General features: G+C 40.8%; 1 protein-coding gene across 3 annotated transcripts; it reads right to left on the reverse strand.

Moving 5' to 3' along the window:
- Positions 1-735: 735 nt before the first annotated feature.
- On the reverse strand, positions 736-25,926 carry LOC105459921 (ankyrin repeat domain-containing protein 17). 3 transcript variants are annotated; one of them, XM_011706286.1, is made up of 28 exons: positions 25,430-25,926; positions 19,316-19,756; positions 17,990-18,137; positions 17,556-17,836; positions 16,651-16,936; positions 16,262-16,563; positions 15,899-16,114; positions 14,961-15,599; positions 14,546-14,723; positions 13,837-14,438; positions 13,373-13,537; positions 13,075-13,285; positions 12,569-12,994; positions 12,148-12,483; positions 11,877-12,047; positions 11,384-11,749; positions 11,107-11,261; positions 10,862-11,037; positions 10,650-10,782; positions 9,825-10,558; positions 9,060-9,362; positions 8,734-8,928; positions 8,218-8,362; positions 7,939-8,134; positions 6,603-7,486; positions 5,081-6,412; positions 3,554-3,730; positions 736-3,407 (listed from the first exon to the last, which is right to left on the reverse strand). In XM_011706286.1, exons 1-28 carry the CDS (start codon positions 25,697-25,699, stop codon positions 3,384-3,386), a joined length of 9,492 nt encoding a protein of 3,163 aa, XP_011704588.1. In that variant the 5' UTR covers positions 25,700-25,926; the 3' UTR covers positions 736-3,383. The 3 variants fall into 3 exon arrangements, with proteins under 3 accessions (XP_011704588.1, XP_011704589.1, XP_011704587.1); XM_011706287.1 differs by having other exon boundaries at positions 8,320-8,362; positions 12,139-12,483; XM_011706285.1 differs by having other exon boundaries at positions 12,139-12,483.

A 25,926-nucleotide genomic window follows, 5' to 3' on the forward strand; every position in this document is an offset into this window, starting at 1 on the left:
CTTAAATTAAACATTTTCTATGATAAATTGTTGTATTTTTTTTCCTTTCCATAATTGTCAACGAAAGTTGATATCGTAGATATTTCTCTCGAATAACTTTATAACTAAAAAAATTTGTTACAACAGTGATTAAAACAAGACTTAGAAAATAGTTGAACTTCAATTAATTTAGATAAAAATGTTTCGACGAAGTGATGAAAAACATAAATAATTTTAAGCCTATGAATAGTAAATATTGATTATATATATATATATATAGCATTATCAGTCTTGAGATATTTAGCATTTGTTATTCAGGATTGCTGCTGCTAATATATAAGGTGACTTTGTGCAAAAATTCATTCAGTATCCTCTTCCTCCATCGTCCTTTTCTCCATCTCCGAAAAAAATTGAAAACTTTAAAGTTCTAAAAATTAGATATTCCGAAATGGGAAACTAGAAATGTGAAGAAATAAAAAAGGCTGATAATTTTGAAACAGTATTGGAACGTAAATGAGTTAAGAATTTTATCTTTTATTACACTATATATTCGTATAAACACACACAATCTATTGTAAATTTCATCAGATTGGAAAAAAAATTTCTCTACAAATTGACCGACGCAGTCTTCTGTGCTTAATATCAGAGGCGTATTAATAAGTCATTTCAATCATTTAAGACATTGTACGAAGAATAAAAACAAAAAATTAAAAATGAATAACACGCAGGTGTAAACAAAGATTGTTCGCAGAGAGAAAAGCTTTAAAGAAGAAACGTGAATTAGGGGTGAACACAATGAAGAAGGCCGCAATGAATTTCGTCGTCGTTATATTTATTTATTTGCTTTATTGTTATATGTCATATAATAGTTTTATATCATATATCGCAGTTATCATAAATCAAATTTGAAAATAGGCTTTAAATTATAACAATATATCCTTAGAGAATAATTGAAGCGCTCCCTGGAATATAGGTCAAAAAGCCCTCGTACGTTTTCCATGAGCTTCATATCATTATCATCATCATTATCCTCTCATCAGTATCATCATCATTAATCATCTCATTGAAACTTACGCGCGTGTGGGGACCGTTTCAATTATAGTATATCGTCGCTATGTATTGAACACTTGCCGAAATCCCCACCAAGAAAGATTTTCAAATGTTCAATCGAAATGAACATTTTATATATCCGAGTGTGTGTATCTATATAATATTATTATATCATTACTAAGTCCAGCCGAGATAGCAGGGGGTGACGTTTCTCTCTTTCTTTCTACTCCTCCCTCCCGCCCTCTCTCTCTCTCTCTTTCTCTCTCTCTCTATGTACCTGTTTTTTTTTCTTTTTTTCTTTCTTTCCTATAGTTACGTTTTGCGTGTAATAATAACCATAATATAATAATAAACATTATTACACCACCACAGCAATAATAATATTATAATAGCACTGTCGCACTAGGGACGCACGGCTATATCCTCATGCGTTGGCGGCCCACTACCACTTTTACAATGAACAGTATTCATTGATCTGAATAGGATTCGGTATTATATAATATATTATTAGTACGTTGCGTATTCGATTCGTGACACATCTCTCTTGTAACGCTTTTACATAAATTCGATTTTCCCGAGAATCTGGTCAATTACGCATGGTGTAACGATACGTATAGAATTTTCGTGTTCCGCGTGTTAGTGAGCTCGACAAAAATTCGCTACGATCATATGACAATCTGTGTCCGATAGATCTGCTTGGAACAGAACGCGATATTCATATTACGGCGTATTCGTTCGTATTCGATAAAGAACTTGACCTACAAACAAATGCAAAGATGTAAATATATACCAGAATGTGGCTACAACGGAAACCCCCGATTTAATCTGGCAATCGGTTGGGACAATGTCGCTTATCATCTTTGTTTTTATTCGGATCTTTCGATCGATTTTTAATGACGCAACCCCAGCGTACACTCGTTGATGGGAAAAGGTCTATACAGTCGTTCGACTATGCGAAACGGACGCTCTTTAAATGTTATATTGGAGGTAATCGACAATTGAGAATCTACAGCGCGAAGGACCGTTCTTCTCTTAGTTTCTTCTTAAATGTAAGTATTACTACAATATCTGTTCAGTGACACTGTTTAAAAGCAACAGCCAAGACTCAGCAGAGTGACAGTGATGAATTCAAGCGTAAGTGCAAAAGTGGAAGAAGAGTAATATATACTCAGATTCGATGAAGCCAAATGGGTATCTCAAAATTTCTTTTGTATCTTTCTTTTTGTCTTTTATTCGGACTGCCCCCCCCCCCCTCTCTCTCACTCTCTCTCTCTCTCTCAGTTTGTAGCATGGAAGTAATCGGAATCATCCGTTTTGCAAAGCAATTATTTACACGATTGTATCATGCCCGTATCATGCCCGTAAGATTACAGCGTTTCTTTACAGCGCTCTAAATAGTAACATGTAAGTTTTGTCACCTATCGTTCGATATCGTGCCAGGAGCACAGCTGTCCTCAACGTAACTCATAATTTAAATCAATCGTAATCTGAAGTAAGAGTTAGTCTCCCATAATAATTCATATTCATCCCTGACACTTTGATAATCAATGTTTATCATCGCTATTGCAGAGCTACTGAAGTAGCGATTTAAAACATAATTTTATGCGTGTACGACTGGATCGTTGTGATAAATCTGGCGAATACACTTCGAAATGGTTTCCCACCATCTGTTTCATAATAATGTCGATTTATCTCTAGCAAAATTTTAAACATTAGTTACCGCTACTGTAAAAGCTAAACCGATGGCGATGCAGAACGTAAATTTTATGCGTATCTGAATCATATTTGGATAAATTTGGCGAACATGCTTCAAAATATTTCGAATATCGCAAATTCAGATTGTTTTTAATAATGGAAGAGAAATCATCATTATTATAATTCGATTGTTGGTGAGTAGCATGTCCCTGCTGATCAATAATTGATTGACAGCGGAGCATGCAAGCGTCTGTAGCGGCTAAGAAAAGCATGGCGTGGATCAGAGGTAATTAAGTCATAATTATGCTGTTATTATCTCACATTGGTTTCCTTAACCGACACAGACTTTTTTTTCTTTCCTCTCGCTCTTGGATACTCCTCTTATATTCTGTAATTAACTCGGGAAATATATTATTAATAGCAATAAATTGAATAATTAAGGATTTGTCGTCTTATCCTCTAGTGTGACAAGTAATATTAAGAGAGAATCTGGGTTTGAATGAATATAATAAGATCGTAATATAATTTATGTGCCTACAAATAATTGATCCAATCCAGACTATTTTGCTATTACTATCTTTTCATTTCTCATCGTCAGATCCAAAATATGAAAATATGTTAGATTTAGAGGTCGAAGCTGTGTCAGCGCAATCGGTTCTCTAATGGGTCCATTTATTCCACGCCTGCAAGTAAATAAAATTAATATATCGATAGTTTCTGCAACAGCATATTGCTTATTACCATATTGTTTTCCATTTTGGGGAAAAAAAAAAAAAAAAAAAACCAGAAATTTTTCAAGTTAGAAATCTTATTGGACAAAGAATCTTACCGAATGTTGTTTGTCTTGCACGGCATCGGACATTCCCCACGATGGATCTATCTTATTCTGCTCAGTCGGCGGGATTTCTGTCAACTCTCCAAATTGTCCCGGCAATAACGTCAATGCTGGCATAATTGACAATGCCGTATTTCCGTTAGCCGGGAAAGCCTGAGTGTTCACATGGCCCTAAACACGATAAAATTAATTACGTACGTGTGTAAACAAATAGTACATATGGTAGAGAATTTTAATCTTTAAGGCTCCTGACTACTTAGCCAAGAACTCCGCGTTAAAACACTAACTCGTGAAATTAAGAACCTTGGTCATTGTAATTAAGTTCTACAACGTTCGGTTGCGTTCGATTTGAAAAACTTAAGCAGTAAGACGTAAGCAGTAAGTAAATCAGCCAATCACAGTAGAAAAAATGTAAGGCAGTATATAATCTTACGTTCTCTACTGTAATTGTCCAATTTACTTACTACTTACGTTTTTCTGTCCTACGGGCTTTAATTTCTTTATTGCTTACGTTCTTTTGTCATAATGCTTATAAGGCCCGGTTCTACAATACGTTGTATATCGGATCGTAAGCCGTAAAAACTGACCAATCGAATGTAAGAACATTTCGACCTGGCATACGACGTATTGTAGAACGGGTCTGATTGTAGATGGACCTTCAAGAACTTACGGCTTACGACACCGGCATACTGTAGAACGGACCTTAATGTGAAATGTTGACAACAAGATTTTGTCTTACGTGCCATTTCATCATTAGGTGTTTAATTGTGAAAATCTGACTTATCTCGTATTCATGAAATTCGTAAAAATGGATAAAAAGTAATGTTATCTTTGAATTTTATACATAAAAACATGTTTTTTATTCCATGCAATAACTGCCAAACCGTGTGTTTTTCTATTTAAATAGGCTTCACTTCATGCGCCTTTTACGACTATTTACTGGCTGTCACAGGAGAAACAGGTCAAAAAGGATAATTTCTATCCATTTTTACAAGTGTTTTAAAGTAATCCCAATTGTTTCATCCAAATTTTATTTATAAATGGTTTACAAGAAACTTTAACGTGACATTTTTCGCTTATAAAGTCACGATTCCAATGTGATCACGATGATTAGTCAGGAGTCTTAATATTTCAGAAAGCTTATAATAACCGTGCAAATCTTTTCTTTTTTTGAGAGATAAAGACATCAGAGCTAAAAACGACTTCCAGTTTTACTATTACAAATGATTTACTTTCGCGTGAAATCATCGTCTTGATAAAAAAAAAATCATGTAAAAAATAAGAAAGGATTTATACAAAAGCGTAAGCAAGTCATTTATGTATTATCAAAACAGAAAGTCGTTTCGATTTTTAATACGATCATTTTTTCGATTTAAATGGATTTTTTATTGCGCTTAATAGTACAATAAAATCTTAAAGCCTTACATGGCCATAATAAAGTCATAATAAATCACTCAATAAAAATAGTCGCAATAATAAAAAAAATTAATCGCGCAATTACATAAAATAATTGAAAGGTACCTGATAGGAAGATTCCATTATTTGATGAAGCTCAGGCTCAACATTGGATATACGTTGGTTGTAAGTGGGATTCGATCGAAATATCTGATGTCTGTCGATACCAGGCGCCAGGTTGCAATTCGGCCATGGTAACTTTTCGTTCAGCATCCAATTAATGGAATCGGCATCCCCACCAGGGCCCACTCCCGCTGCCGAGTAATTCTTCCACGTCGCTCTTTCGGTACCGATCGGCCGTGGTACCTTGCGATCTTCAATCTTCAGTTGGCTCATCTCCTGAGCGACTTGCGCCGGTGACGACGGGGATATAGCTGGTGAGCCACCGTTCTCCAGGCTCGTGATCAAATCAATGCCACCGCCAGGTTGACCGCCGATGTTGGCAAGTTGATTGGAGAATCCCATCTGGCTTATCATGGGATCCTGGTGCGGCGGATAGCTGGTGTGTGGCGCCGGCGGCGTGGCGAACGGCCAGCGGGCCGTCGTCTGAGCCGTCGTCGAGATGCCAGTGTTCGCTACCGGCGTGGCTCGCGAGGGCGCTTGATATTTTCCCAGCGGATAATTGCCGAGCATCGCCAGATTATTGGACTGTATCGCGGACGGCGGTGGCGCCGGCACAGTGGCGGCGAACATGTTGGCCGGATGCAGTCCTGCAGATCCGGCGGCGGCGGCGGCGGCGGCGGCATTGAACATCGTCACCTGCGGCTTATTGCTCAGGTGAAGCGAACTGGAGAAGTCAGGGGCGCGCGGGTTCAATCTTGACATACTAACGGTGGTGTTGATCACAGACGCGGATGGTGCGATGGTCTGAGCAAAACTCTGCATATGAGGATGAAACGGTAGAAGAGAATGGCCGGCGCCACTCTGACTATCGTTTGGCATCATTTTCAACAGGTTGGAATTCACGTTCGGGTGCTCGTAACTGCCGCCGCTGTTGTTCGCCGCCTTGAACAGACTGACGTCCAGAGCCTGCTGCGATGTAGATGGTATCACGTGTGCCGTCGGCTGGTGCGTCGTCGCGTTCCGTGTTGACAGATCACCCTGAAAAACCGCCGGCCTATTGAACTGTGCCGCCATACCGGTTCCCATATCAATGCTCTGTTGGGGTATTACTGGTCTAGCCACCGCTAGACTACCGGGCGGCTTGTTCGGTAGCGGGTGCTCGCTATAACTCGTCGAAGACTGAAACTGCGCGGGCTGCATAGAACTGTTGTGTACAGAACAAGATACCACGCTGCCAATCACGTTGGTCGATGCGTTGCTCGTATTACCCGGCTTGCTAGAAACCGGAGAACACATGGCTGTACCGCGGTATCCCGGAGCTTTGGATGCGTCTACCTGTGCTCGGCAAAAGTTAAAACGTGTAATATCTCACATCATTTACGTTTTCTCGATTCTGATGTCATACTTAAAAATAATTGCAAAAAAAAATATTTTTTTTACGAATTTTCAACAACGACTACTTCTTATGTATTTTTATTAATAAAAAAAATACTAAAAATCAAATTAATCCATTTTTACAACGTACCTGTGGTGGGGAACTGTCGAACTTAGCCGCAGATGGACCGGAGCTCGTGTTCGACGATACACCACCGCCCGCAACAGTCGCGAAATTCATGCCCTTTTGAGTTTCATTTTCTCTTCCTCCCCACATTGACTGCTGCGCGACTTTAGTGAAAGTATCATTAAACAGAGAATACTCCAGAGGCGTGCTGCTAGGTTGCTGCTGCTGCTGTTGCTGTTCCTGGGTCACGATCGGTGTAGTGCTGCGAATATTTTGCTGAGATTGCTGTTGTTGCATCGGTTGTTGTTGCTGCTGCTGTGCCGTTGCTGGTGGCGGTGGCAACGTTTGCGCTTGCAACGGTACAATCGGCGGCGAAGGTGTCACTCGAACGGAACTGGCTGACGTTGAGACGACCGAATTTTCCGGACAGTTCGTCGTCACCACAGTATTTGTGGCCGACGACGATGAAATTGCAATCGTTCCAGATGAAGGGGGGTAACTCGACTTCCCAGGATAGTGAGATGCTATTGCCGACGGGGCGGACAAGATGGGCAGTGATCGGCAGTGTTTCGGCGATGTACTGACTACGGATTGTTGTTGCTGGCTGGTTGTATGAGCGGTCGCCGCAGACGTGGCTGATGACATGATAGTCACGGTTGCGGCTTGCGCTATGGGCTTCTGCTGTTTGTTCACCGGTGTGGTGTGAGTAGACTGCATGACGGTGGTGGAACTGTGAGTCGAGGCAGTGATCTCGGATAGCTTCGCCGCGAATGTCTGCGTCGTGCTGGTCGTGACAATCTTCGTTCCTGCCCTACCGGCGGTCATAATCGCACTCGTATACGACATTGTCGTCTTGGTGTTTGACGAGGACGCCATTTGGGCGGCAACGGCTTGCGCACGTTTCTCTGCTGCATGTGCATACGTAAGTTTAAGATTGATACGTAACATTAATACGATACAAAATAAAAAATACAATATGTATTATAATATATTTGCATCAATTTTTACTTATTTATCGACTACATTTCTACATTTTAGATTTTACATTTTTAGATCGTTTTAGAATTCGTCACTCACTAATTACGTTACGATATTTCTTAATAAAAAGTCGCAGAAAAAAATAATTCGGGACTTTCGAGTTTCTTTGTTAAAAAATAGCACTATGTAATAAATAAATTTCGAAACATTTTGAAATATGAATATTTTCTGTATGTGATACAAATATAAAAGTAAATAAAATATTCAATATATCTTTGAACAATTAAGTAATTCTTCGTCAATTAAATTAACACAAAAATAAACACATATGATAATTGTTTGCAGTTAATAATTAATATTTAAACATATTGTTTTACATTACCTGCGGCCATGAGTCTAGGCGCTGTCGCACGTGGCAAAGAAGTAGAGAAAGAACCAGCGAGTTTCATACTAGATGCACGAATAGGAATTAAAGGATTAGGTGTAGAAGAATAACCTGCTCTATTAACTTGGTTATTGGTTGTACTAGATGCCAGATTAGATGGTTTATTAACAGATCCAATTTTCGTTTTACTTGGCTGAAAAAAAAAATCCTTTATTAAGTTGCTCTATACGTGGAATAAAGCACAAGAAATAAAACTATAATATTTCTTGTGCTTACAGTAACAGTAGAAGTAGATTTGTCCCACGAAGCTGTTGTTACATTCAGTTTTAATTTTGAAAGCATGTGGACTATATCTACATCTGGATCCTTAATAAGTACCGTTATCAACGTAAATGCATTCTTCATAGCATCCGATGATCCTCTATAAACAGCATATTGACAATTTTAATATTAATATCTTTTATTTAATATGATCAAGATATTTTTTGAAGAAAGACAGATATCAATATAATCAAGATATCTTAATATTAAAAGATATTAAAATTTTTAATCGTAAAAATGAGTAAAATTTCCTGAAAATTCTATAATTTTTCGAATATTTTTATTTAATTTCCACGTAAAATTGGAAAGAAATATTTATATGCAAGAAAAATAAAATTTTGATATTAGGATTTTTTTCATTTTTAAGTGATAAAAGAAATTGAAAATCTGCCTTTAATGAAACAGATCTGGTATACATCTTTTGTATAAAAAATATAAACTTTATTAAAAGACATGATATCTGGTACTCACTTTATTGTAATGCTTCTTTCCATTTGGCATTTACTTTGCTTTTCTACTTCGATGTGTGCACCCGTTGCAACCCGAATAGCATTTATATTACTGCCACCTCTACCTATTACTCGGCTAATAGCGGTTGGGGGAACAATTACCTTTTTCGAACGGTACGGTGAATTCATAAATCTCCCCGAATCATCCGATTGTCCCCTATAAATCACAATTACGTTGTGCATTTATTTTATTCATAAAAATACTTTATTTATAAAAATAACATTAATATACTGAAATGAACAAAACAAAGAATTTGGAAAGAATGTCTTTAAGAAAGTGTAGCTTACTTTCGTACAACTTCCTTCCATCCCTCTTCGCGTTTTCCGCTTTGCTTGGGGCTAGTGTTATTCGCCTTCGTCGATGTATTTAGAGCATCTCCATCGTATTGATTATAAGACTTTTTCCCTTTGCCAGGAACATAAGTCTCGTTGCCAGTCGCTTCGAAATCTTCTCTGTCAGCAGGATGCCTGGAGGACTCGAAAACCAATTGTCCTTTCAGCTTTCGATCGGAACTGACGGTGGATGTCCTAGTGGTTGTGACCGAAGTTGTAGATACAGATACTGCACTGGTAACGTTAGTTATAATTCGCCTGCAAAAGAGTCATTATCGATTTGTAATAAATAATATTAAGGCCAATCGTTATTTGGTTACATAATATACCACATACTTTATTGTTGCGTAAACATAAAAAAAATTACTGCTTTAAAGAAAAGAATAATTTAGGTTCTATGTATAATAGAATATTGATTTTTTCTTCTCAAACACAATTGTGTGAAAAATGAAACAAGTGAACTATATTTTTTCGAGTTAGTTCAATTTCTATGCTTTAAAATATATTAAAATATGTATTATTATATATTTATATAAATATATAATTTAATAAGATCAGTGAAACGTGGTACTGTAATGTGCCCTGCACCTTTACACTTTACACATTTATACCTATATTTACCCAATACATTTAACATTACCTGTATGTTAAATGTATTTTTTTTCGATGTCAAATTTTCTTTTCTCTTATTATTTAAATAATAACTTCGAGTCTTCTTACTTTTCCGAAGTGTTATTCTGGGATTTAGTCGATGTCGCTGTGTTTTGAGATAAATTGGTGTTTTGCGAAAGAAGGCTCTTGGACGAACGTTGTGGGGACGTATCCTTATCGTTGTTACTAGGACTATTGTTCTTCTTTTTCTTCTTTTCCTTTTTTTTCTCTCTCGCTTTCACATCGTTGCTACTACAGCTTCCCTGGCTGTTTGCATCTATTCCACTGTCACCTTCTTCTCTATCGGGATCTTCCGGGCTTCTGTTTACAGGAGACGGCACGCTCTCCATCCTTTCATCGCCGCCCTCGTGCTCACTGTCGTCCGCCCGATCGCATTCCTCATCAGATTTCTTCCCGTTTTCTTCCTTATCTTCAAACGCTGTCTCGTTCTTCTTGTACTCTTCGTGAAGTTTACGTTTCTCCTCCTTCTTCTCGAGTTTTTTCTTTTTCTTTCTCTCACGCCTTCGCGCGGCAGCCGCTTTCTTCGATTCCTCTCTCGTTTTTTCCATGTCGAGTTCTTCTAATAGTATAGTGGCATTCTTATTTGCTTTAGCGGCCTGCGTCTCTTTGGCAGCTCTTATCACTTTAACGCATTCCTGGCATTTTTCCAAAAGTTCCTTGTCGTTGACAGTCGCTATGTACCTCGTCATCTCCTGATCACTTGGAAATTGCGTTACATGAATCACCATCCACTTGACCACTTTAACATGACCCTTACGGAAGGCGGCCATCAAACAGGAAACCTAATTTTTATAGAATATATTTTATATACATATCCTGTCTAATATTAGAAGTGATTATTAAGTTTCTCGTTAAACAAATTATCGTGTGTACCTTACGGTTATCCTGCGAATCAATATCTGCCTGCGAATGATATAACAAATCCACAACATTAAGATGTCCGCCATTTGCGGCTAACCATAGTGGACTGTTCCCTTTCTTATTTTTTACATCGACACAAGCCCCCCTAAAAGAAAAAAAAAAGAAAAAATTCGTTATTAAACTGTTATTTCATCACGTGAAGCATAATAATAGTGATCAATTACTTATTTAATAAGAGTTCTACGAAACGGCAGTGTCCTTTATCAGCAGCAATAGTGAGGGCAGTATCGCGAGATGATGGAACAGGCGTCGCGTTAACGTCAGCACCTTTGTTAAGTAGAACGCGCCCAACTTCGACATATCCACCACTAGCGGCTTCCATCAAGGGTGTCAAACCCGTCTTTATAAAAAAAGTTAATTTTTGTTATACAAAAATTACATATATCACTTAAACATTAGATATTATTACCTTAGCTCGATGTTCAACGTTAGCTTTCCGATCGAGAAGAAGGCTAACAACCTCGTGTCTCCCTTGGAAGCACGCGAGTGTTAGTGCTGTGTTACGATTTGTCTCGATTTGCGCGTTAATGTCACTGCCCATGTCCAATAGTAATTTAACTGCCGCTGTACATTAAAATAACATACATTTTTTATTTTAGTGTTTCAGTAATGATGAAATGTTCTTTGCATATAAGCAAATTGGAATTCGTGATTATCAAGTGTCAAACAATTTCAAATTTTCTTACCGGTATGACCATTCATAGCAGCCAACATTAGGGGAGATATGCCTAATTTGGAACCAGTACGAGAATTAATTTCGGCACCATGGCTTAGTAGAAGCTTTATTATGTTGACGTAACCACCGGATGCAGCCAAACTCAAGGGCGTATAATCGGAAACGTTGCGATGTTCTTTGTTCGCGCCGCGATTGAGTAGAAGCTCAACTACTTCGTATCTGCCTCCGCTGCATGCGAGAGACAGTGGCGTATCCTTGGTACGTTCCGATTGTGCTTCTATGTCAGCTCCGTGATTGAGTAGAATCTCAACCACTTTCTGATGGCCAGCCGTTGCGGCCAAAATAAGTGGTGTAAATCCCTTTTTATCCCTGTGTTCTGTAAGAAAATTTATTGTGCGTATTAGCCCTTGCTCTCGCTTAATAAAAATTTCAATCGCGTATCAATAAAAAACCACATGACAATGTACATACAATGTATAATACATTGCAACAGTTACACTTACCTATATCCGCACCGCGACTCAGGAGCAGTTCTACAAGATCTTCATGCCCTCCCGCACAAGCCAAGGTCAGCGCTGTGTCGTGATTACTGTCGGTTTCGGAATCAACATCCATGCATGAGAACGGAGCGGGTGGAACTTGGTTAGACGCATATCCACCGACCGATGGGACACCTATTGTACATCGGTCAATAACTCATTTTTAGTGATTTATTTTGAACATCATTGTACCAGTGTAATTATAACGGAAAGCGAAATATCGTACAATTCTCACCTGTCGCTGGATCCAGCTGATAGTTTTGCGCAGGAAAATTAGGAGTTTGTTGAGCATTGGCAGTTTGTTGCTGCTGGCAAGACTGTTGCTGCGACAGAAGAGGATATCTAGCCTTCTTGCCCTTGCCAGTTGTCGGTGCCGTATACACTTGCTTCTTGTCAGAGATAGCAACGTTTGCGGCTGTTGTAGTAACAGGCGCTTGGGTCTGGGTAGCAACTTGAACTTGATTAGTGCTGCAAGTTGTGGATTGCACATAACTGCTCGACTGATGAGAAGGTATACTATCTATTATTCCCGTTGTGCCACTCACAGCTGGTAATGTTTGTGTAGGAAATGCTAATAAAAAAGTAAATGAAAAATTACTCACTATTACGAGAATTCAGCGATATTAGTGACATTAAAGTTACATTCGATAACTTACTTATTTGAGAGGACTGAAGTAACAATTGAGGTTGGAAAGTATCACTGCTAATATGCTGCATACATTCGCGAAAATGTATACTACCCTGGCGAAAGCCTTCCTCAAAGGCTCTTAGACGATTCTTCAGCGTTGGATTTTGCAAGGATTGTGTATTTGATAGTTGTAAGCCCGCTGATATGTCTGCTTCTATTTGAACGCCAGCGCTGGTCACTTGTAACGACGGTAAGGCCGGTAAAGAAACCGAAGGTACTGACAGTACAGGAGTAAAGTACTCTTGAGAAGCGTGAGGACTTCCGCTTTGTTGAACTATTTGGGTAGTATGCAAATGTTGCTGCTGCTGCTGTTGTTGTTGCTGCTGCTGCTGCTGCTCTTTATTATTCGATACATCCAATCTTTTCAACTCAAGCTTTTCTTGATCTTCTGTCGCTATAAAGAAATAAAATAACGAAATGTTAATTATTTCAACTAATAATTTTTTTTAAACTTTAAGAAAAAAAAACACTTACTGTCAACCGCATCATCGAAACTAATGGAGCGAAAAATTTCAAATGCATCGTCGATAGGAATATCCGTGCCATCTTCTAATTTCAATACTCGTTCGTTCGGAGAAAAGGTTTTAGATTTCTGAGCGCCAGTAAAAAACGCGCAAGCGCTTTCTCTGTACTTTCGCGTTAACTCAGGATCCGTTTGCTCGGGAAGATTTTCTTGACCCGTTTGCTGTTAAAAATATTTTTTTTTATATGTACGTTTAATTATGTTTTAATATGAAAATATTCACAGTTGAGTATTAAACAATATAATTACCTGGCTGTGCAAATGGTGATGCGTAGGATGCAAGTGTGACATTAGTTGAGTGGGCATGAGTATACTACCCGTGCTATTAGCAACTATGTTGGTTTGCTGCTGTGAATGAGTTTGTTGGTGAGATTGTTGCGGTTGCGATTGTGGCTGCTGTGATTGCTGTTGTATCTGAGAAAAAAATAAATAAATAAATTCATTGAAAAAAATCTACATCAACGCTGTCCAAGATACAAATTTTTAATTTTTGTAATTGTGGGAATTGGTTTCACTTGTATTGATGTTCATGCTTATTACCTTTCTTTTTCTTTTTATGAATATAAAAAAAGAATATAATACGCATAAACGCTGACATACGTCAAGTCAATGTCCAGAATAAATCTTGGATAGCACACGTGTGTTAAATCCAATTATCTCACACAAGATTCTTGAAGACAAAATAAGATATACAGATAAAAATAGAAGTCTACCTGTACTTGATCCAACTGGAGTTGCAATTGCTGATTGAGTTGCTGCAGCTGCTGAACCTGTTGCACTTGATAGGAAGGATGCTGACGTTGTTTCTGCTGATACTGTTGATGTAGTCCAGCCATTATAGTCGCTTGTGTCTGTTGTAATTTCGCCATCCCCATGCTGGACGTAGCTTTTCGTACGTTCTTTCCTTCCTTCTTGGACACAGGCTTAGCTTTCGGACGATCGCTAATAGCAGTATTTTGGCTGACATCGCTGCTTGCAGTTATAGGGGATTGGGAAACGGCTATAACGGTTGGTGGGGTAGAAATGCTCGGCGGACTCGGCGTGGTTGTTGCAGAAGTAGCACTAATGAGTGATCCAACGGTGGTGGTTGTAACAGGTAATGTCGCGAGAGATAAGGGTGGCGAGGAAGGAAATGTATTTGTGGGAAACGTTTCCGTCGCGGTTGGAACCACGGAAAGCGTGGATTTCTGGAACTGCGCAGCTTGCATCCCCATTATCTTACCATCGAGGTAAGCGCTGCACACCAACGCTGCGTCGTTAGCTCCTGGATACGTCAATGAACCACCAGACATACCAGTTGTATTGCAAACTAAACCTTTCAAGCAAAATAAAGTTTTCACATTAAAAACATTAAGATAATCGTAAACATTTAATTTTAATGTAAATACACATTTTGATAAAAAAAATTTGTAAAAAAAATACCATGAGATGTTGACTGAGCTGGCAGGTCAATATTCAACATGCCCGGTAATAATGCCTCTGTCTCGCTAGGATCTTGTTGCTGTTGTTGTTGCTGTTGTTGAGATTGATTTACAATTGAATTCCGCGGACCAGAAAACAAATGTCCTGCACCTTTAATTTGTAGTTCTCGTTCTACCCTCTGAAAGATAATTATACAATTTGTCAAAGACAGTAATACGTAAAGTATAAATAGTATTATAAAAAATGCATTATTTATATTGGAATACTTTTTATTTGCATGTTTATCATATATAAAAAGATTGTACTTTTAGATTAACAAAGTATAAATGCTGTCATCAAAAACTATTGAAATATGTTTTTAAGAATATATCAAGGGACTTAATCGAGAATTGAGATTATAATAAAAGATACGTACTTGTAATTCCTCAAGTATTTGTTGCTTATGAAGGATTTGCTCTTGTCTAGTTATAGTTTTCCGACTTTCGCTGACGTGTATTACTTGCGTTGACGCTGCTGGTGTCGGACTAAGACTAATATTAGGTTCTGACAAACTTGTAAAACCCCCACTGCCTTTATCAAGAATATTGGTATCATCCTTGGTAGTAGTGGTTGATTCTCCTGCGGGCTGCGAACGAACTTGTTGCGCTTCGGCAGAAGTAAGGCTCATGTCGGGCATCATAGTCACTGATCGATTCTTTCTCAACAATGACTTTTGCGTATTGTGTTTGGGTTGAAGATTTTGCGCTTGTTGCTCGGTGGTCTGCTGCTGTTGTTGTTGTGGATGTTGCTGTGATGGCGTAGACGTTTGCTGGGAATGAGGTACATGTTGTTGACTTATATGTTGTGGTTGTTGCTGTTGTGGTGGTGGTTGCTGCTGCTGCTGCTGCTGTTGTGGTTGCGGCTGCTGCTGCTGCTGCTGCTGCGGTAATAACATGGGCGCAGGTGCAGCACTATGAGGAGCACTCATCATAATGCTATGAGGATAGTCCAATAATAGTTGAACAACAGCAGTATGACCCCCTTTTGCCGCTTCTATTAGCATAGTGGAGTTATCCTATAATTAATTTCATTAGATTATACATCGATACCAATGTAACTGAGGTTTTGAAAAGATTATACAGAAAACATTAAAATACATTTTATAAATTTCGCACTGACTTGAGAAATTGGATATACCGTATACGCGACACAATATGTTAATCTTATACGATATTACGTTCATATCAAATCTTTTGTGAGTCTTTGTATATTCCGAAGCGTATATAACAACGAATTAAAGTAAATATTGGAAATATATGATCATAAAAACATAGATTTTTTTTACTTAATTACGTAAAAGTACAAGAATCTTACTTTTAGCTTGTGAAATGGATTCGCAGATTGGGCAAGAAGTAGCTCAACCACTGTAAGATGACCACCAGCACATGCCAATGAAAGGGGCGTATGATCATTATTTGTTGTTTGTCGATTGACATCAGCGCGCTTTGAGATGAGGAATTGAACTGTACACAAATGGCCTGCTCTACAAGCTTTCATCAGTGGAGTTCTACCTCCTTCCGATTCATGTTCCTTGAATACAATAAATTGATATAGATAATTCGCACAAAGATAAAAATTTAAAGACATGAGATAACATAGAAATAAAAATACGTAAAAACGAAAGAAAAATTAAGTGAATTTGCAAGTGGAATATTATAATTATAAAAAAAAACGTACTAGATCAGCGCCAAATTGTAATAAAAGGTCAGCAACATCAGTGTGACCGTTCTCGCACGCGTATGTCAATGCCGTATCCCCCGTCTGCGTCTGAGCATGTACATCCGCCGCAGATTCCAGCAAATATCGAACAAGATCTAAGTGCCCTTCCTGCGCAGCCTCCATCAGAGGAGTGGATGCGCCCAGCTCGATATCTGATCCCGCCTTGATTAAAAAATCGGCAACTTCCAGGAAACCACCGCAACAAGCCAAGGTAAGCGCCGTTTCTTGAGTTTCCTCAGTTTGGGCGTTGATGTTTGCACCTTTTATTAATTACATCAATATTATACTCATTTATATTCAATTGTTAATTTAATGATGAGATAACCGAGACAAATACCATTACGTACCTTGACTCAAAAGTAAGGCGACCATTTCTTCATGACCCTCCCGCGCTGCTTCCATCAATGGCGTATAACCCTCGTCGTTAACTTCCTCGATGTTTGCTCCACGTTCAATCAAAAGCATAGCCAAGTCCACGTGGCCTCCGCAGGCAGCTAATGTTAATGGCGATTCAAAACTATCTGTCGGCATATTGACTTGGGCACCTGAATCTAAAAGTAAACGAGCAACTTCCACGTGACCATCCATTGATGCCTCCATAAGGGCGGTATGCATCTCATCGGTTTTATGCTCCTGTAAAAATGCATAGAAACGCCAATATTTAAAAAAAATTATACCAAATTTAAATAATTATTTAAAATAATAGTCGCGTTAAATAAATGTTATAGTAGGTACATGTTTTTCGTATAATGTTGCCCTGTAATTCTTAAGCTAATATTACATTTGCCATACGATAAATATAACATTATCCTTAAATGTAAAATATTAGCCTTACTGGAAGGAACACTCTAAGACAGACTAAAACAATTGTTTGAAACAAAGTCACTACCCACGTGATGTTAAATAGACAAATGTAGGGAGGGAACTAGGTCAACCAATCAGCGCGTTACATTTGATGCATCAAAATGCTAACGGTACAGCATAACCAATCAGGTTCACTGCCTCGCCCTTCTTGTCCATTAAAAACACAAAGCAGGTAGGTTTCGGGTTTCGGTCAAACACAAGGCTACCGTTTGGACAATAAAGACGAGTTATCTTTCTATTCCGAAACTGACCAGCAAAAAAGAGAAAAGATGCGGCAACTTCCCTATCTACTAGGTGTTGAGTGCAACATGGCGGTACAGTTGTGTTTCTCTACCAACACGATTATTTTAATATCTTTATCTTACGCCAGAAAAGACTACATTATTACCTGATCCGCGCCAGCTTCTAGTAAAAAGCGAACCATCTCTAAATGTCCTTTATAACAGGCCAACGTCAATGCGGATTCTTTAAATTCATTGGAATGAGTATTGATGCCGGCTCCGTGTTCAAGCAAGATCTTGGCTACTTGAACATGCCCGGCGCTCGCCGCTTCCATCAGAGGTGTATGACCGTTCTCATTGTGATCTTCGACATTGGCCCCCGAGTCTAGTAAGACACGTACAACCTCTTCGTGTCCGCCGGCGCATCCGTACATGAGAGGTGTGTTACCTTTGGTTAATACAATTACATTTTTTAACAACATCATCGGCCAAAGTTACGCCGCGTAACCTCAACAATTTGCACATGGCAATAAGCTCAATGCGTCGTGTAACTTTACAACATTACGACGTTAAAATAAACGAAACTGAGGAATAATTTTACCTGATGTAGACTGAGCATTAACATCGGCCCCGTGAGCAATCAGCAAAGACACGATATCTACATGCCCTGCACTAGCAGCTTCCATCAAAGGGGTACAGTCCCCTTTGATGCCGCGATCTTCTACGTTAGCATTCATCGCCAAAAGTACCTGTTTCATAGAAAAATGCAATGACAGAAAAATTCCATCAGTCTACAAAATTAATTTCAAATAAATTATCTTACATCACAATTGTACAATTATAATGCTAACTTCATGTCCGTGAATAACATGACAGTTTGATAAACAAGAAAAAAAAGTTGAAGTATAAAAGACTGATGTTTTAGAGAATTTTTCGCGTAAGAGCATACAGCATTTCTTGTGATTTTTCTAATTCTATTAATTAAAATAATCAAAATAAATTTAAGCTAATTACAATAAATTTTCAAGTATCATGGTCTGCAGTTACACAAGAACAGTTGGGAAAAGAAAAAAAATATCACAGAAATAGTTTTCTAGCTGTAAAACTAAGTTGGAACTTACGTTATTTTTAAGATAAAACAGCATAACATTAAATAATAATTTATTGAATGCCTGAGTGACTGTAATTACAACATAATAATAAATAAATTTGAATTGTTTGGACAATTATTAAACACATGCCAACACAGAGATTTTATTTTTACAATTCGTACTTTAACAATATAGAAAATACGAAAACTTAACATCATTGAATAATGTCGAATAATGCATTCGACATTATTTACTTTTTCTTTCTGCACAATGAGAATTACTGTACCAATGTATTCTTACAGTCATTTAAACTAAATTGTTAATATCAATTACAATTACTAAAGAGAATACAATGAGTATAATATCATGTGTACACGGTGAAAAAAGCATTAATATAGAAAGAATTAATAAAATTACAAGAAAGAAAAGATAGTATATCAACGCACGCATACATACATACAAACATACGTACGCACAGCAGTGCACAGTTTTACCAAAGACACTACAGAATATCTCTCATAACAAAAGATTTTTCTTTTGAAGAAAAAAAAATTTAGACAAATTTATCAGAGATAAAATCTACGAATTCCGTGATAATTGAGCTCATATCACGCACATAAACACATACCACAATAAAGATTGTATGTTAAACGTGTGAACCGGAAATTTTTTATCCACACGCATAACACAGTCACGCATTCCGTGCACCTTAACACAACATCTTGTCAACAACAAAATTTCATAGACAGTTCCTACGTTAGGATCGATGTAAAATTGGAGTTTTTTGGGAACAGAAGGAGAAGGTGTATACGATTATATGATATTTTGATCCAAACCTGAGCAAGTTCGTAGTAACCGGCTGAGCAAGCCAGAGAGAGCAGACTCTCTCCCTCCTCGGTGGTCTCGTGGACGCTCCGGCCCTCCGTTAACAATTTCCGAACGGTACCGACATCTCCATCGGTACACGCCTCGACGAGAGAGCGCTTTTCGTTCGGGGTACGTGGATTGTCACTGCGCATACGTGTTAATGCTGCCGCAGCTTCATCCAATGCACAAGAAACACTCGATGTTAAGCGACGGAGCACCTCGTGATCGGGCAAGTGCTTTCCATCGCCCGACGATAGTTTCCCAATTCCGGCTGCTTCGAGAAGTGCCTCGAGACGCGCCTGAGTCTCAGGATCCACGGAGCGCTCAGGATCCTCAGGAGTCAATAGGAATTTCGACGATTCCGGATGATCTTCGTCCAGTTCAACCTGATCGATCGCAAAGCACTCCACCTGCAATGCAATATCCATCGATAAAGCCGAGTATGTACACGTAACATAAAGAGTATACAGAGAAGAAATGAATAAAAAATTAGCTGTTATTTTACACTACATTATCTACATCGATCTCGCAATTGTCGTCGTGATTATATGACTGATTTATCTGTGCCATCGGCATCCAACAAAGATACGTCGCGAGCACGAGATCTTAGGAATCGATCGGGAGATCAGAGCGAAGCGGAACGACGACGATGATGCCTCCTCGTTGTTGAGAGACAACGGTCTTTCGGCGGTGCGTGCCCGGACGTGCTCGCGTTTCGCGACGGATCCGCGTTATCGCGTATAGTCGCGACCGCGCGGGACAATAAACGTAAATCGAGAACGCCGGGTGAAAGTATAATTGTGTGTTTTCTAGGCGAGCGGCGGCGGCGGCGGCGGCTGCGGCGGTGACAGCGGCAACAACGGTGGCGGTGGCGGCGGCCGCTACGACGATAAATGACGTTACGAGCGCTTTAACGCTCGGCGATGCGCGCGGCCGTTCCCCCCGCGCGAAGGAGGAGCGGCCCCGCGTGATGACGATGACGGCGGACGACGACACTGACACTTCCACGACCTATGACATCCCGCGTACAATACCTCGCATATAATACCTACGCGCGAGGAGCCATGCGTCGTTCTTCCGTCGTTTGTCGCCTCCTCTCTTCACCCCGCCTCGAGGCACGATCGGCCGAGGCAGCGCGAGGATAATCGGGCGACGTACATTCGCGTCGGGAGCGCGCTCGCGCTCGTCACTCTCTCGGAGCACACACGCACACGACGAAGACGCCGACGGTTCTTTCCCTTCCACCTCACGTCAACGTGCAGAGGAGGCGCGCAGGGGATGTAAGACGAGTCGTCGCGGACGAGGAATTCCGTACGGATACCGTCGGATATAGAATAACATGGTAGCTCTACGGTGCTGTGTACGCTGGTCGCTTCCTCGCGTGCATCGACCAGCGACCGCTACGCGCCGAGAGAAACGGGACGACGACGACGACGCCGCGAATAGACCGGCGAGCGTAACGCAACCATACGAGCGCGAGCTGACGGAGGAGAGGACTTGGCTAGGCGGACGACGGGCACTAATCGGCACCGCAAACTCGTGCCCGTGCGGACACTCGCGACTCGTGAGCGAGAACGCGGCGTATCGCGGGAAGCCCACTAGGTGGTGCGCCCGACAGCAGTGCGACGAACGCAACACACTCAACGCGGACCGCGCATCCCACGTATGTATGTACGCACGTACACACGCGTTGCGCGATACGCTCGCGCGTGGTGCGCAAACGTGTGCGTGCACGCACACGCGGATCAACGGGGGTACACGTGCGACCCGCCTTGCTTGTGTTGGTGCAGTTTCCTGCGACTACGCGCGCACAAGACATATTCATAAGCATGTATCAGACTATATGCCTGTGTGTATGTGTACGTGTGTGTGTATATATATATATTAACGCGCGCACGCGCGTGTCCGTGCAGTGTATATAAACCAGCATAAACTAGCGAGTACTTTAACCAGAATTGCGCGACACGGTCCTACACGCACGCACGCACGCACGCACGCACGACGCACGCACGCACGCACGCACGCACGCACGCTCGTCCGTACCTAACACACAACAAACACGTACACATGCCAGTCATTCTTCTCTTCTTTCACTCTTTCTCCCTCGTTCGCTCCTCCTGCTCCTCCTCCTCACCGCCACTCTCGCGCGGCCGAGCATAGACGGGGAGATGCCAGGAAGGATGGGAACGGCATTCGAATACTGCACCTCTCGGTGGCCGCGATGCTCTCGTAGACATCAGAATGAAGGTGGAAGTCGTTGCGAGGCGCGCACGCTTGCACTATAGGCACTATAGCGAGAGAAAGGAGTGGACGGGAAAGAGGCGGAGGGGAGGCAGAGAGATGGGAGGAAGGAGGATGGGAATTGCGTGAGCGATTCGCGAGAGATGAAGTGGCGAGAGAGAGAGAGAGAGAGAGAAAAAAATGATTGGAAGCGACGAAAAGAGAGGCCGACGCTGAACGTCGGTGTCGTCGACAACGGCGGGGACAACTATTAACGCATACATGTATCCCGGATTATATAACCCTTTCCCGATGCGCGAATTCCCCGCTGACGTTCCTCCTTTCTTCCTACCCTGCCTTCGTCCCTTCGTCCCTCCACGACGAGGCCATGGCGAGACTGGCCATCTACGTGCACGCACCTAGCCGGCGGTATCTAGCGAAGCGAAGACCACCACCTGGTGGCTGATACGAAATCTAACGTCGGGCAACGAACACGGATAACGATAAACTCGTGGAGTGGGTGGAAAGGTGGATTGTGTGAGACAGAGGTGGGGGGGGGGGGAGGTTTCGACGCCTTCACGCGATCGCGAACCCTTAGGGCGACCTCCTCGACCAAGCTCCGATCGACGATTAACTGCTCGAAACAAAATTCCTGACTGCTGTGCAAATTCATCGTCTTTAATTTAATCTTTTCTTTTTTTAAAAGAAAAAAAAAGAATTCCATCTATATTAACAAAGTAGAACAGGTATTGCTTCATAAGTTGATCATTTATAAAGTTAATCGAGCTTTTCTTCTTTTCTACGTCAAACCTTTGATTATTTACTCAATTCTTCATATGCCTGTTTACTCTTGGAAGATTCAATAAAATTGATATATTTATATTACTGTGCAAAAGAATGTGTAGAGTCAAGTACGTTTACAGGTCAGTTTACTTAATTGCAAACAGGTATATATACGTGTACATACATACCACATATATATTGTACATAGGTGCACATGTATATCTGTGCTCAAATGTGGAAAGCAAAAAGGACAATTGAGCAAACAAGTCCATAAACGTAAATCGACTTTGCACAATACGTTTTTACACAGCGACATAAATAATAATTGTATATGAATGTTCCTGTGTATATATAGACCTTGACAAGAGAGAGGAAGACAAAACAAAGTCTAGAAATTAAAACCAATGTTACAATATTAGACAAGAAAGAAATAGCTTCGACTATGAAAATAATGAAATCAACGTTCGATAGAATCTTGGAATTCAGAATAGTTGCATCAATTACCTAATTAACTTTTGCAAGATTTTCAAAAACTCTGCTGAAAACTTAGATATCAAAAAAGTAATTCCAATGAATTTAAAATAGATAGCATGGGATAGCACTGAAAAAAGTCATAATTAAGAAATCGGACTTGTTTCAAGTACAAATAAATAGCAGCATTCGGACGTTGACTAATCTTGGCATTATTAAATGCAATTGCAAAAGCGCGTGATAGATAATTCGATGTCGAGTAAATTTCGATTGGTCACTATGGCTTTTATATTATAACACTATTATAATTCCGTTGTAAGTAGTTAAGAGAAAAACAAAGTTAAGAAATCTAGAAATCAATTTTTTTTTTTCAATACTAATTCATATCGATGCAATTCGCAACTCGAGCTCAGTTGATTGACGAATTATCCTTAAACATCTGTGCCGTAGACAAGAATGCAGCAAGACAGAATGAGGCAGCGTTAATCAATCAGCTGGGTGCCGTCGGTACAACTTTGCCTTGTGGCATATTTTCTTTTACGGGAGCATTGTTCTCCCTCAAACAATGATCCAGGTCAAACATAGCATCACCGCAGAGCCTGTAAAGAGTTGACATTTGACAGACGAAAACTGTGCGGTTTTGAGTTGCCTACGAGTCCAAAGTAATTTTTTTGACGAAATCTGTACCATTTTGCTAACATAGACAATTAATTCTTTGTTACTCGATACATGGAACAAAAGATTTAAATTAGATTAGAAATGACGAAAATTATATGATTAGAAATTTTGCAGTGAACACAATTTTTATCGGCTAAATTAATCGCTGATCGGAATTAGTCGGAGATGGATCGAGGTCATCCTCCAAGATGGGCTTTGTGTCGCGTAGCTTTTCCGTCAATAGTCAACTCTCAACGATACGAACCGCATACCGGTCTAGGGACTACGTCACTGGCTCTCGAATGATCAAAGCCGATTTTCATGAGTTTGTGTATTCCGCCTGATAAACTTGCCGCGAGCCGAGGATTCGAGATTCGTCGCGTGACGCAAACGAAGAATAGGTATTTTGCAGTCCATTTCACGCGTGTCAAAACCTCTTCCTTCCTGCAAACGTACATGCGTTAAAACATCGCGATCAAACAGTTTTTGTTAAAAAATTCAAACATAATAGACTGCATGGTAATACTGTTCATTGGTCGAATCGTAACCATTCCTAAAGAGATTTAAAAAATTATAAAATCGGTTTACAACACTTTCCAAGGTAGACGAAAATAAAAAAAATGACGTGATTTTGAATAAGAACACTTCAATGATTTAAATGCTAAGCTGACATCAGACAAGTTTACATTTCTTCTAATGATTTGCCCTGCTATTTTTCGTATAATTCAAATTTCTACTTGTAGTCTTACGAGTGATAACGAATCAAATAAAGATTTAAAACAATTTTTGTGACATCGCATAGCTGAAAATATGTAGAAAACGATGCATTTTCTTTTGCATAAATAAAACAGAAATTGATACTTCCATCATTTTCACGTGTAAAAGTATCGTAAACCCTCCCCGCTAAACGAAAAAACTATCTTGGCATAGCGACGAGTCATAACCTCGTCGTTTTCCCCGCTTGACTTGAATGTCCTCTTTCACGCGTACACACCAGATATATGCCAATGACACGATCGCGAGTATATAAGCACATATACACGGAATCCCGACGAATACCTGTGTGCGAGTAACGGGCGTGTGTAGATGAGTACGTAACGCACACACACATACACGCGCGCGCGCACACACGTCGCTGTAGATCGTTACGATCGATCCGGTATAACGAGCGCATGCACGCATAATGTCGCCGACACATCCTCGGTGCAGCGATGCACGCGAAAATGCGCGTTAATAGAAATAGGAAATGCCACAGGAAGCGCCCAGCGAGTGAAAAAGAAGAGACTACGAGCGAGCGAGCGAGCGAACAAGCGAGAGAGAAAGAGAGAGAGAGAGAAAGGAGAGATACTCGCGAACGAGCTCGACGTCACACTAATTTGAGATCGGGATTCAGCGCGTTCCTAGAACTCGGCGAACGCGCGATCCAACGGAGATAGTGTGTATCCGCCCTGCGAACGATGATGACGATGACGACGACGAGGACGGCGGTGTCAACGTCGTCGCCGACGTTGGCGAGTACGACGACGGTGACGAAGACGGGGCGAGGAGGGGCGGGGGAGGGGAGAGGGAGACAACGGCGAGTGACGCCTGCGTAGGATAAAATCGGTTCTCTCGTGTCCCTTGTCAAAAAGAAACATGCTCGCTTCGCCAAAGACGAGATGCTCGTCTCCGAGAGCACGCATGTACACGTAGGCACATACACGAGCGTAGGCCAAAGGCTCGCACATACGTACATTCTCTCTTTTTCTCTCCCTCCCTCTCCCTTCCCCTTCCTTCGTCCCTCTCGCTCATGCACTCGCTCTCTCTCTCTCCCCCTTTCTCATTCCATCTTTCCGTCCCCACCTTCTCTCTTACTCTCATGCCCGAGTTCCCCGACACGCCGTGTACACGGATAATCTTATCACGTTGCGCCTAGGCGAAGAATCTCTTTTTCGCATTCATTTAGCGTTTACCTCGGAAACGCTGTCCTCCTCGCTCTCCGAGGAATCGGTCATAAAGCGCGGCTGCAGCTCGGAGAAGGTCTCCGTCTCCGACTTCGTGGGGCTCGAATTCGACGACTGGGGGGTCGACGACGACTTCCCAGTGTCGTGGTGAACGCTCGCTGGCGGTGGTATCGGTGGTGGTGCCGCCGCCGCTGCTGCTGCTGCTGCTGCTGCTGCTGCTGACTGTCTCTCGTAGCTTTTCTGGCTATCCGAGGTCGTTCCTTGCGCTACATTCTGCATCTTTACCCCCCAAGTAAATCATATGACACACAATTGATCTCGCTGATATAACCGTACCGCGGCGAAGCACACACCGTACACTCGAATTTCCTCCGCGACTGTGCGACAATAAGCTCTCTCGGTCGAGCACGGTCGTCGTCATTCACGTAAGCTAGTACCCGCCATTTTCTACTATGGCCGACGACGGCACGGCGAGAGTGAGGCGAGAGTCCCCAATACCACCTCCT

This window comes from Wasmannia auropunctata, unplaced genomic scaffold (genome assembly GCF_000956235.1).
Source record: "Wasmannia auropunctata unplaced genomic scaffold, wasmannia.A_1.0 LD333494.1, whole genome shotgun sequence".
Taxonomy (NCBI): Eukaryota; Metazoa; Arthropoda; class Insecta; order Hymenoptera; family Formicidae; genus Wasmannia; species Wasmannia auropunctata.